This window comes from Corvus brachyrhynchos, unplaced genomic scaffold (genome assembly GCF_000691975.1).
Source record: "Corvus brachyrhynchos isolate BGI_N302 unplaced genomic scaffold, ASM69197v1 scaffold312, whole genome shotgun sequence".
Lineage (NCBI taxonomy): Eukaryota > Metazoa > Chordata > Aves > Passeriformes > Corvidae > Corvus > Corvus brachyrhynchos.
Window position 1 is genome coordinate 73,803 of NW_008236640.1, and position 11,502 is coordinate 85,304.

At 37.8% G+C, this 11,502-nt stretch overlaps 1 protein-coding gene across 4 annotated transcripts in view; it reads left to right on the forward strand.

The window, feature by feature from the left end:
* Nucleotides 1-11,502, forward strand: part of MAP4K3 (mitogen-activated protein kinase kinase kinase kinase 3) — a 58,371-nt gene that overhangs the window by 34,466 nt on the left and 12,403 nt on the right. For 3 of the 4 annotated variants that reach the window (XM_017726684.1, XM_008644342.2, XM_017726686.1), the window contains 9 exons: nt 2,087-2,129; nt 2,342-2,504; nt 3,484-3,593; nt 4,513-4,554; nt 4,791-4,875; nt 5,922-6,001; nt 8,460-8,520; nt 8,606-8,723; nt 10,558-10,616. In XM_017726684.1, coding sequence (XP_017582173.1) covers nt 2,087-2,129; nt 2,342-2,504; nt 3,484-3,593; nt 4,513-4,554; nt 4,791-4,875; nt 5,922-6,001; nt 8,460-8,520; nt 8,606-8,723; nt 10,558-10,616 — 761 coding nt within the window. The remainder of the gene's footprint in view (nt 1-2,086; nt 2,130-2,341; nt 2,505-3,483; nt 3,594-4,512; nt 4,555-4,790; nt 4,876-5,921; nt 6,002-8,459; nt 8,521-8,605; nt 8,724-10,557; nt 10,617-11,502) is intronic. The other variant, XM_017726683.1, reaches the window with a different exon arrangement.

Here is an 11,502-nt window from a genome sequence, read left to right on the forward strand (position 1 = left end):
CCCCCTTCTTGCTCTGTTTGCAGCTGGTATCATCAACTTCAATAAAGTTCCAGGGCTTGGAACCTCTTGATCCCTGCTGCCTTGAAGTACTAGCATTGATTTCTTTGTTCTTTGTCCAGTGCTTTGAGATCCTTGTTCCTTGCATGAGCTCCATCAGAACTTTCAAACAGCATTGACTTCAGCTGCTTATGTCGCCGTTGTGTTTCTGTAAATTTTCTTCTTTAGGTTAGGCAAGAAAGAACCTGATAGTTTCTGGTGAGGTTCTGATTCATCTGACTCTGGGGACCAGTAGTCACTGATAGTCTTCCAAAATCATCCTGGTATTTTTTCTGTTTCTTCCCATATTTCATCCCAAGTACTTTTGCCCTACAATGAGAGGCCCTGACAGTGTGTAAGCACAGGAGTAAAAGCTTGAATCCCTCAGCCTTGGCTCAGACATACTCTTTGCCTGTGCCTTTCTCTTGGTATCTGCTTGAGCCCAAGGCTCTGCTGCAGTTGCTGGTACATCAGCTTGGTCTTGGATGTCTTTCTTTGGAGCCCACTGAAGATTCAAGTCTTTTGTTTGATTTATATTCTGTGCGGTGGAGCTGCAGTTGAGGAGCACATGTGGCATCTAGTCACTTCTTGGTTCAGATCCAGAATAAAACCAGTGAAGCCAGGATACACCTCCCAGTCCAGACTGATGCCACTGCATGAAACTGGGTGATTTGTAGCAGCAGAGACTCCACACACTTCAGAGAACAGTATAAAGTTATCACTCTTCATTTAATAATTTTGATATTTCTTTTTCTCTCACGTGCAGTAAAGCTGCTTGATGCTTGAATTTCCTGGTTATGGAAACTGGGAAAGCAGAAATTACTGGGGCACTGCACTGCATGAATAGCAGTGACAAACTGCACCTAAACCCTCTTGTTGGAACAAGAGCATGTGGTCCTTTTTACAAACATCTATCACATATATGCCACATTGTTGCCTTTTTTTCTTCCTTTGGCTGCCCAGTAACATTGGTTGTCTGAAATGCAGGAAGATTATAAAAGGAAATGGAAATGAAGCTTGAGCACTCATGACTGAGACTTAAACTTGGTCCCATGTTACTAAGAGAAGATAATTTCTACCACCAAAGCAGCAGAAGTACATGACACAGGGGAATTGGTTCTCAAAAGTCCTCTTCCAGCTTCTCTGAAATACAAACAACAAGATAAGATGCCAGGACAGAAATTCCTAAAGAGAATGAAGCCAAGCTGACAAGTTTTCGACCTGTAAACAAACAGGCAGATATCTTACTACTTTGAAACATAATTTAAAATTAAGGAAAATATTGTGTAAGAATGTTGAGTTTACACGGCTATATTCCGAATTTATTTAGTGGAAATAATATTCTGTTCCTTAAAAATTAGGAAACAGGACAGTGGAAGAAGTTTTAAAAACATGCAAAATTTCAGAGTTTAGTGTTTTCTTTTTAAATGGAGCATATTTTTTAAACCACAGAACCAGGAGAGGAAGAATGCTTCCGATGCTTCAGCTATCCTGTTTTCTGATGATATCTTGTACTGTTGGGCCAAGCTGTTGAATTGTTCTTGAATGAAAAAGTTGTCTTTCCCAAGATTTCTGTGAAAAAAGAGACTCATCAACCAAAAACCGACTAACCAACCTAAACACGAGGGTAGCTGTCCACTGCAGATGGATTTTACTTTCATGTGTAAGGCTGTTCTGAGTCATCAGTGTAAATTTTCCAAGGAATGGTATTCATTAGTTCTCTTGTAGCTCCCCTTCAGCTCACTGGTAGCCCTTAACTTTCTCCTCTCAACAGAGCAAGTATCAGGCCTCTTCTGTCTCTCCTTACTTTGTTCTGCACAAGTTTGTGCATCTTCAGCAGATCAGTTCATGACACTCTCTGCTCTCTGGTGATCTTTGTTTTCATACAGTATCTGAGGTATAACAAAATATTTGATGCAGTTATTTGGCTATAATAGTGCTCTTGACAAGTTAATGGTGTTTATTTCTCGGGCATTTATCTTCCCTATATCTTCTTGAAGACTGCAATTTGAGTTTTCTCTCTGTTTTGTTTTGTTTCTTCTCTTTATAGTGCTACTATGAAACCTAAAGTGCCACCTCCTTTACCACCAAAGGTAGGTGAGGGGGATTTGGTTGCTCGGAAGAAAAATGCACTTTAAATTAACAAATAAATGCAGAATATTTAAATTACTGTATTGATGGCTCTTTACTTGTGAAAATATCAGGATCCAAATGCTGCATGTGGGGTTTTTTCCTCATTGAGATGTGGCACAGATCCTTTGAAGCTTTTTTCATTATGTTTTTATTATTACTATGTCTCTTTCAGCCTAAATCCATCTTTATCCCCCAAGAAACTTACTCTTCTGAAAATGAAAATCAAGGGACAATCAAAAGATGCCCAACATCAGAGAGTCCAGCAAAATCTACATCTCATGTTCCACCCAGACCACCACCTCCTCGGTTACCTCCACAGAAATCTAATCCTTTAGGTAATAAAAGTGACCCCAAGAAGTGCACAAATACTTCTTGCATAATCTAATGAGATTTTATTTCTGCCTTCTCACCTGTGCACACATTGAAAGATATTGAGGTAATTTTTCTATGGTAAAGTAAAAAAAGTGCGTGAAAGGCAAACTTCATGAAGAAAGCATTTAACTCTTTTTTTAAAGCTTTAACTCTTGAGAGGGTCAAATGTACTTTCTGCCAAAGTCACTGACACTATTCCTGAAAGATGCCATTGGTGACACAATTGCTTTCCTAAGCAACAGGCTTATGATGTAGAGTATCAGGACTGTTAAAAAAAGTATGTTTGTAGGTTTCAGGTTCAGTGTGTCAGCTGTTGTTGTCATTTGTTATGTCAAGAACAGAGTTCTGCTTTCAAAGTTTGCTTTTGTACATAATGAACTGGGTTGGGGAGTATAGGAGGTAATTGTGTTTGTTTACTGTCTGCTCAGACTGTTCATTTTATGCCTTTGTCAGTCTGATGCCTTGAGAGTTGTCTTGGACTGGCTTCTCTTAAGCAAGCTCAATGTCTGCCTCTTAATTGTTACTTTGGTAGCTTTTCCTTGCTTCATACTTAGTACTGCAGTTGATGTGTTAAAGATTTGACTCTAACAAGGCTGTTTGTAAGGAATCAGTAATTGAAGTTAGCTATTGGCAAGTATTTCTTTAGGTCTGGTCCACACATTTTCCCTCATAACTGTGACTGCATCCCTTTCTGTGCTCCTGTTAGAGTTGCTACATTAGTTACCAGAAGTCACAGACTGAGATGGAATGTGGCTTGATGTATATGTGCGCATGTAAGAACATGCCTACTTCAGAAATAAATCAGGGTATTGTATACTGTATTGTATATAGTATATGTTCTGACTTAATTGGAAATTCTGGCCTATTTAAAACAGTTTTTAGGCTAGATTACTCTTTGAGGTGAAGGTAGAGGAGCACAATTTTAAATATGAATCTTTCTAGGTAATGGAGTCACTTCTGTGCAATTAAATGGTGAAAGAGACGAACTGCCACATCAACAGAACGAAGCTAGAGACACTAACTTTTCAAGGAGAGAAAAGAAGGAAATACTGGTAGGTATTTAAAGCTTCTGGTTGTCCTTTTAAAATTGTCTTGACTGTTCTACATGTGCAAGGAAAAGGAGCAGGCATGCTGTTTAATATAAAAATTATGCTGCATGGCATCTTGTTTATTTTGAATCAAAGCAGAGTTTCCTTGATTGTCTGGTTGTGATACAGCTGTAAACTGAAGTTTGTCAGTGTGTAATTTGGTTAGAAACAAACATAGTCACAAATACTTACAATTTACTTGCTCTTTCCCACACCTAAGAAATGTAATGAGAGCCATGTCATGTGTTGTACTGAGCAATGACTGCTTAAGTGAATGGGGAAATGAGGGAATGGAATATGTTGTAGTTAGAATAGATTAAATGTAACATGAGACTGCCCTCTTTGGGGTCTCCTTCCAAGGATGAGGCTGGAAATGTAATTTTTTTGTGAGAAGTCAAGAGAAACATGGTGTGAGTCTTTGTTTCGTTTTAAGGAAGTGCCAGTAATACTGGCAATACTTTGGAAAGCAGGATTACCTGGACACCTTTGAACTTGTCATTTGAAATTGTGTTTGAAGTTTACCTGCACGATATGTTTGTTCAAAAGCATGTTTGTGCTAGGAGAAATTGATACTGATACAGGAAAGTGCACTGACTGGTAACATTTAATGCTGTAACACTGAACAGTTGAGCAATTGTTAAAATATTGCTTAAACTCTCTAGTACTGGATATGGCATTCTTACAAGCACCATTGTAATGTGAAAATGTTTCATAAGACTGTGCAAACATTCAGTGAGGAAGTATTAGGGAATCATAGTAGAGATTTTAATGAAAGAAGACTATGCTGGATGTTTGTGGTTATGCTGTGTGTGGGGAGGGAATATACATGTTCGAGCATGGTGTGCGTGTGAGTGTAAACATACTTTCAAATTTTATTTTCTAGAAACCAATTAGTAATGGCCTTCCTCCCACACCTAAAGTACATGTGAGTATTGCTGAGTCATACAAATGCTTGTTGGGAGCAGGGTGAGAGAGCACATTTTTGAAATGTTTGTAGTATTTGTTTTTTTTACTTAAAAAACCTAATACGACTTAGCCATGCTAAGCCAGTGGTGTGACTCTTAACCTCTTGTTACTACTTGAAGAAAAAAAAAAATCCTATTGTGACTGTCACATTTTAATTTTTCATATTTATATATTTAATTATTTTCACTTCCACAGATGGGTGCTTGCTTTTCAAAGGTTTTCAATGGCTGTCCATTAAAAATTCATTGTGCAACATCTTGGATAAATCCAGATACAAGAGGTACTATACAATGACTATTTTACCCATTTTGTCCTCTCCTTGAATTTCAAGAGTGCCTAGATGAGCAGGACTATTCCTTTTAAAACAGACAGATATTCATATAAGGAGGAATTGTTCTTTAATTATGCCACTGCTGTCCAAAGTTGGGTTGTTTTATTAATTAAGATATATGAGGTGAAGTTGTTCACTTTGATTAAAAAGAAAAAAATGCATATCAAAGTTTAAAGACTCTTGTCAACATTTTAGTCCAAAAGATGACAATCCTAATTTATTTGTAAAAAAAATCTGACTTTGGCAGTCCTAGTTGAGATTGGTTTCTTTATCATTCACCTGATTTTTTTTTTTTTTTTCCCCTTAAGATCTTTCTGGTCTTACAGGATTCTGCAGGTGTTTATATTTGCATAATTTTTAGTGCTTTAATATCTATCTGATAAAAGGGATAATTGGTAATATTGTACTCACTTTGCCTGCCATTGCACCTTTTGATTATAAGCTCTATAGACATACTACTGAGCTAGTGGAGCAAGAAAATACTTGGGTTTTTTTAGAAACTGGAATAATGGAAGTGTAAATCCTTAGCAGTTGACATCATCTCAGTAGGAGAGGTCTGCTTTGTTTGCATGGCTGTGTGTAATCCAGGGGTTTGATTATGTTCAGGAGGTGAGGCAACCACAAACTACTGAGAAAATGTTCCTGTCAATACTGCTGTAGAAGTACTTCCAAAGAATGGATATTTCACATAATATATGGAAATGTCTAAGTAGGATATGCTGAAATTATTCATGTGATTTCCTGCTTGTGGTTGAACTGCTTTTTTAAAAATTTCCATTATTACTCAAGAAAAAAAAGACCAAGCTTTCCTAATGACTTAAACCAGCCCCATCCATAAATTAAAGCTTCCTTATCATGATTAATTTTCTGTGCTTTCTAACACCATAACTATTATAGCTTGATTTGTTTCTGTGTGTGTAAACATCTTTTTTTGGTAAAGGTGTACATACCTTCCTGAAATCAAGATTTCTACCTCTTTTTGATTGTGTTTGCAGATCAGTACTTGATATTTGGAGCAGAAGAAGGTATTTACACACTGAACCTCAATGAACTTCATGAAACATCAATGGAGCAGGTATATTTCTGGTTTATCAAAAATACATCGTTTGTTTTAACCACTCAGATTAATGTTTTATAATCCTTGTAAAAGTGGTTTTTCCTATATTTCCCTAGGCACTAGCTACACTGAGAATTTTCTTAAATGTTGGCTATTGAGGATGCTTTTCAGTCATGATTAAGTGTTTTTAGGCTGAACCACAATTATGTAGGAGATCTTCATCTATCAGTGTTTTGAACTTCATCATAGTGCATTGTTCTGCATTTAAATGATTAGGTAAATAGTATGGAATTTCCCTGATGCATTTTGGATGAAAATTTCTATTTTCCTTAAAGCTTTGTTACAATACAGAATTTTTGCAACAAACATTGTGTTTCAGCTACAGGGAAAGCAAGGAGATCCTTTATTCACAAGAGTCCATTCTTGTGATCTTAAAAGCAGCTTTGCTGATGACAGCTTACTGAACTCCACCTAAAGCTCTGTCTTTGCAAAGTCTTATAAAAAGTGATTTTTTGGGGAAGGGATACTGGGGAGGAAGAAATTGCAGGCTTTTCTGTACTCTCTAGCTCTTCTGTTACTCTCTAAGAGACTTGTTTTCTTTCCTGCCTTCTCCCTACCATAGGGAGCTGTGCACCTGCCATCAAGATGGAGGAATTTGCAAGGACAGCCTTCACACTGTAAGCTGGAGGCACTGGTGTTTGTTCATCCTCCAGGGTCCAGACATTTTAGAGATGTCTACTTTGTTGAGAGGAAGGCCCAGCTAGCTTGAACTGAGCTCAGTGTAACCCATAATCACAGTGGTGCTCAAGTTACCTGGTTTAAACTTAGCTCGGGTACCACTCTGCTGCTGCATTGCAATCGTAACACCTCCCCTGAGAAATAACACTACTGCAATAATCCTTGCAGGCCAGGTAGGCCAAGGAAAGGTTTGGGTTTTGTCTGATTGGGGTTTGGTTTTGGTTTGGTTTTTAACTGGCAAGGAAGGAGAAGAGCTGTAATGAAAATCATGTAGTGTGTTGCCTAGTGAGCTTTCAGGGAAATGTTTTAATGAGCACTTAGAGACAAGAAGAAATGCTTGCTAACATAGCCAGTCGTGTGGAACAAGAGGAATGAGTGGCAGGTCAATTAACCTGCTAATCTGAAGAATTTAATCCTCAGATCCAAACCCACTGAGTCACAATATGCTCAGGTACCTACAGAAGGTCAATCAACCTTGCATGATCAATCTTGATACAAGCAGTTTGGTGGATTATTACCATAGGTGTTTCTTACAGTGTTTAGGTTATGCGAAGACTTCAGGAATGGAAGGGCACCCTCTGTGCTAACCATTTATTGCATCATTTTGATAATAGTGAATAGGGCATTAATAGCATTTCCCAGTTTTGTGTTTTATGTCATTGTTTACTCTCACTCTGATACAACTCAGTGTAAAAGCTGATTGATTATTTTTCTCTGTATTTCACTTCACCAGTGGACAAAGGAGACATAATGTATGTTTCCAGGAGTTAGAATAGCTTCAAGGTTAATATTTTAATATTTTTTTGGAGGAGTTGTTTTTTGTTTTCTTTTGTGTTTTTTTTTTTTTTTACTTTGTCCTCCTGAGTGGTGTATCTAGGCCAATAGTCTGTTTCCTAAAGTGGCACCGGGAAATGTCAATGAGCTTGGTTACTGTCCTCCTCAGATTCCACTACAGTCATTGAATCAGGGATGTTGGAGGATCCCTGCCTATTTTTTTGTCCATTTTTGGACCTGTTGAACATGAGTGTGTCTAATTCCTTGTTTGTGTTGATACCTTCCACCTCCATGACTTCTTGTGCCAATAACTTCCAGAAGTTAGGTGAAAGGGGGAGAAAGTAGTTGCAATTTGTTTGGGCTTTTTAAGAGATGTCTTGTTGCTTTCACCCCCATCATTTTAGGAATTGCAGGATTTGACAAAAAACAGCTCTGCCGTGACCATTTGTTGCACTTGTTCATCACTTAAATGAAATGTGTAATCATGTAGGTGAAGGTGAAGAATCCCTTCAAAGTGCCAGTTTTAATTGTTTCAAGAGATTTGGAGTATCACAGACTTTAGAATGGCTGTGGTTTGTTTTTCATGCTTGGTTTACTGAAGTTTGTTGTTGAGCTTTTCTTCTTTGAAGGAGAAAATTTAGTGAAAATTTTAAAAATTTTTGGAAAAGGGTTGATTGATCTTTATAATGACACCTTGTGGAATGTAATATCCTTGAAGACATGAGTATAAAATGTGCTAATTGTCTAAATGTTAATGCCTATATTAAATATAGTGTGTGTGCCTAAGATTTACTCTGAATTAACTCTGAAATCCAGGTAAACATTACTTCCCTTAAACTTACTTCTGCTGCAAAAAGCAAGTTAGTACTAGTTTTGTCCTGTCATCTAAGCAGATACTAATTGATGAATGTCTTGTGTATATCAAATTGAGTGCTACTTCTTTGTTTTTCCTTCCATTTATCAGCTATTTCCTCGAAGATGTACCTGGTTATATGTCATGAACAATTGTTTGTTATCAATATCTGGTAAGTTACTGTGCTATCTTTGAGTGGCAGTGCTGGTAAACACTTGGTTTCGTATTTGAAGTGTGGTTTGTTTTCTAATTGCCAGGTAAAGCTTCTCAGCTTTATTCCCATAATCTACCAGGACTCTTTGATTATGCAAGGCAAATGCAAAAGTTACCTGTTGCTATTCCAGCACATAAACTCCCTGACCGAATACTTCCCAGGTAAATACACATCATCGGATATGTCAGAATATCTTAACTCTGGGAGTTCAGGATATGCTTGTGAAGCTCTGGGAACACCAAATAATGGGGGCTCTGTTCACAGATTGCAATGAATAACTTGTGTGCATTAATCAGAGGGTTGACCCCTACATTTACACAGATCAAGAGGTGAATATTCTCTTACTAGAGAAATGGATTTTGGTACTCCTTACCTTCTGGTTATCTCTTTTTCCTGGGCATAGCTCTTTTCAGGTATAGTCTAGTGTGTTAAATCCTGCTTGTACTTGATGCTAGACAAAATCTATGGCCATGCCCCTCCTGGCTGCTGCAAAACTTAACCCTGTTGTGACTGGAAGCAGGATACTGCCAAACAAGCCTTAGTAGTCTATTCAAATCCCAAGAGGAGGAGGTAGTAACGCTAATCTAGTTTGCAGAAAAATCTTTGATTCTTAAAGTGCATAGTGAGACACTGGTTCTTCTATTAGAATAGGATTTCTGTTAGGAAATTGTATTATAGAAAATTTGATTCTGTGCTACCTTTGGTTCTGTTAAAAGCCTATTAACATTAAAAGCCTATTCTTGGGTTCAGGAAAGGCTTCTTATTCAGTTATCTGCAAACATAATGGTACCACACTTGTCTGAAAATTGTCTTCTTCCTAGAGGATAAATTCTAAATAACTTAGAGATAATTTGTGCTTTGAATTGTTGTCTTCTGTGTACCTGCACTATTGTTCTGCTCCTCTCTTCCAAATTTGACTTTGGTGGGTGACTTTGGCTTGAGGACTGAATCAGCAGCGGACTAATAACCATAATTACCATAAGGATCATGCTAGGAAAACCATACTAGATTCTGCCTGGAATGGTACCTCACCTAAGTTGCAGAGGATTCAGAAAATTTCTTGTCCAGTCATGTCACTTCCCAAGAAAAATGCAGCACAACCTGAATGTGAGTGCCAAGACAGTCATTCAGAGGCAGGAGAGATTAATTTAGATAATCTGATTTGCTGCTTAACCTCTTGTTGTAGGGTGTCAGGGTAGTAACATACAGCCTGAAAAAGGCAGAAGACAGGCATTTGAAGTATGTAGGAGAGTGTAAATTTTTTTTTCTACCAGACCATAAAGTGTATTCTTAAACAAGTTTGTGGATACTGTGCTACATGAAAAATGTTAAAAGCAGAGGTTTTGGTAGAGAGAAGGCAAAGCAAAATTGAGTTGGAACTAGTTTGTGAGGTTTGTGTGTTCATTGCAAAATGTTCCAACCTCAGTTTATGATACTTGGTATCATAAACATTCAGTAGCAGAAAGTATGTCTGTGATAAGCCTCCTTTCCAGCTGCTTTCCCTGGAGTGTCCTTGAGCAATTCCTTTCAAACTTTCCATGACTTGTTCCAGTGAAAATTTGTGGCCAGTACTCAGTTTTCATGCTATTCAGTCCTTTTGCATTATCAGTCACTTCTGAACAGCTCCATTTGAAATGTTACACAACTGTTTTCCCAATTCATAGTGTTGAGTGCAGCATCTGTCTAGCAATCTATTTATTCCCATCTTTTCTACAGCATCAAATTAGTATTTTTATTGTCAGGAGTACTGTGGCCAGTCTCAATAGTGCCTGTTGTCTTCTAATCTCTATAGAAACTCTGATTCCTGTTACCAGCAAATAACATTTTGGCTTATCTGATAAATTTTCAAATTATTGTTCCATGATTTCATGAGAAATACACAAACATATATTTTTAGTTTTTTGGTGTGGTGGATATTTTCTATCAGTGACTGTCTAAAAACCAAATTCACTCAATTGTTTAGTTGATCAATAATTTTGTGTTTATCTTTTGTAGGAAGTTTGCGGTATCTACAAAAATTCCTGACACTAAATGGTGTCAAAAATGTTGTGTTGGTAAGTAAAGGTCTGGAGAATAAGTGTGAAGAGGCAGCACGAATGGTGGCAATATTAAGATTACTGAGTCAGGTTTAGGAGGTGAAGGGAGAAGAGGCTTCTTTCATTATTATGAAGCTGTGCATTTGCAGACAGTGAGCTCGTTCAGGTTAGTCCTTGTGTTTAAGTAGTGAAAATTTTCCCAGTTAGCTCTTTATATTTAAAGACATTTACAAGCAATGCAGAGAAGCAGAATGATGTCAAAATTCAACCCAATCCTCAGGAAGAACCCAATCTCCATGGATGGAGGAACTTAGAGAATTTGCTATCAAGATCAAGCCACCTGACTTCTTAGCAGAAGTTTCAGTTATCAATATTGGGTGATAAAAAGCAAAGGAGTATTTTTAATTCTTTGAGGACAGTGTTGTCTCTGAAGCCTTTATAATGTGTTCAGTAATGTGCCAGCCACAAAAGTCTCAAAGATGCACTGTGTTAAGACATGTTTTAAAAGGGAGGCAGATAGATTAAAAAAAGCCCCAAAGCACTGTGAGTGTCAGTGAATGCTGCAGGGAGCACCCACAGGGGTGACAGGGGTCAGTCAGAGTACATAAAAACTCTGACTTTCTGACAGAAAAAATAATTTGCAAGTCCGTATGTTTCTAGGTTTCTGTTCATAAAGCAAGAAGCCTTGTGGTGTGCTCCTCTGTGATTTCTGTCCTGCCAGGCACAGAATTTAACAGGGGTGCTGTGGTACTTGACATTATGAAGGGGGGAGTCTTCATATTCAGAGATAGCTCAGCCTCCTAAGCCTGGAGCCCTTTGTGCATGATAGGTGTAAGTGATAATTTGTGAACACAGCAAGGGTGGCTGTAAGAGTCTTACTTTTTGTGGCCTGAGCCTCCATTCC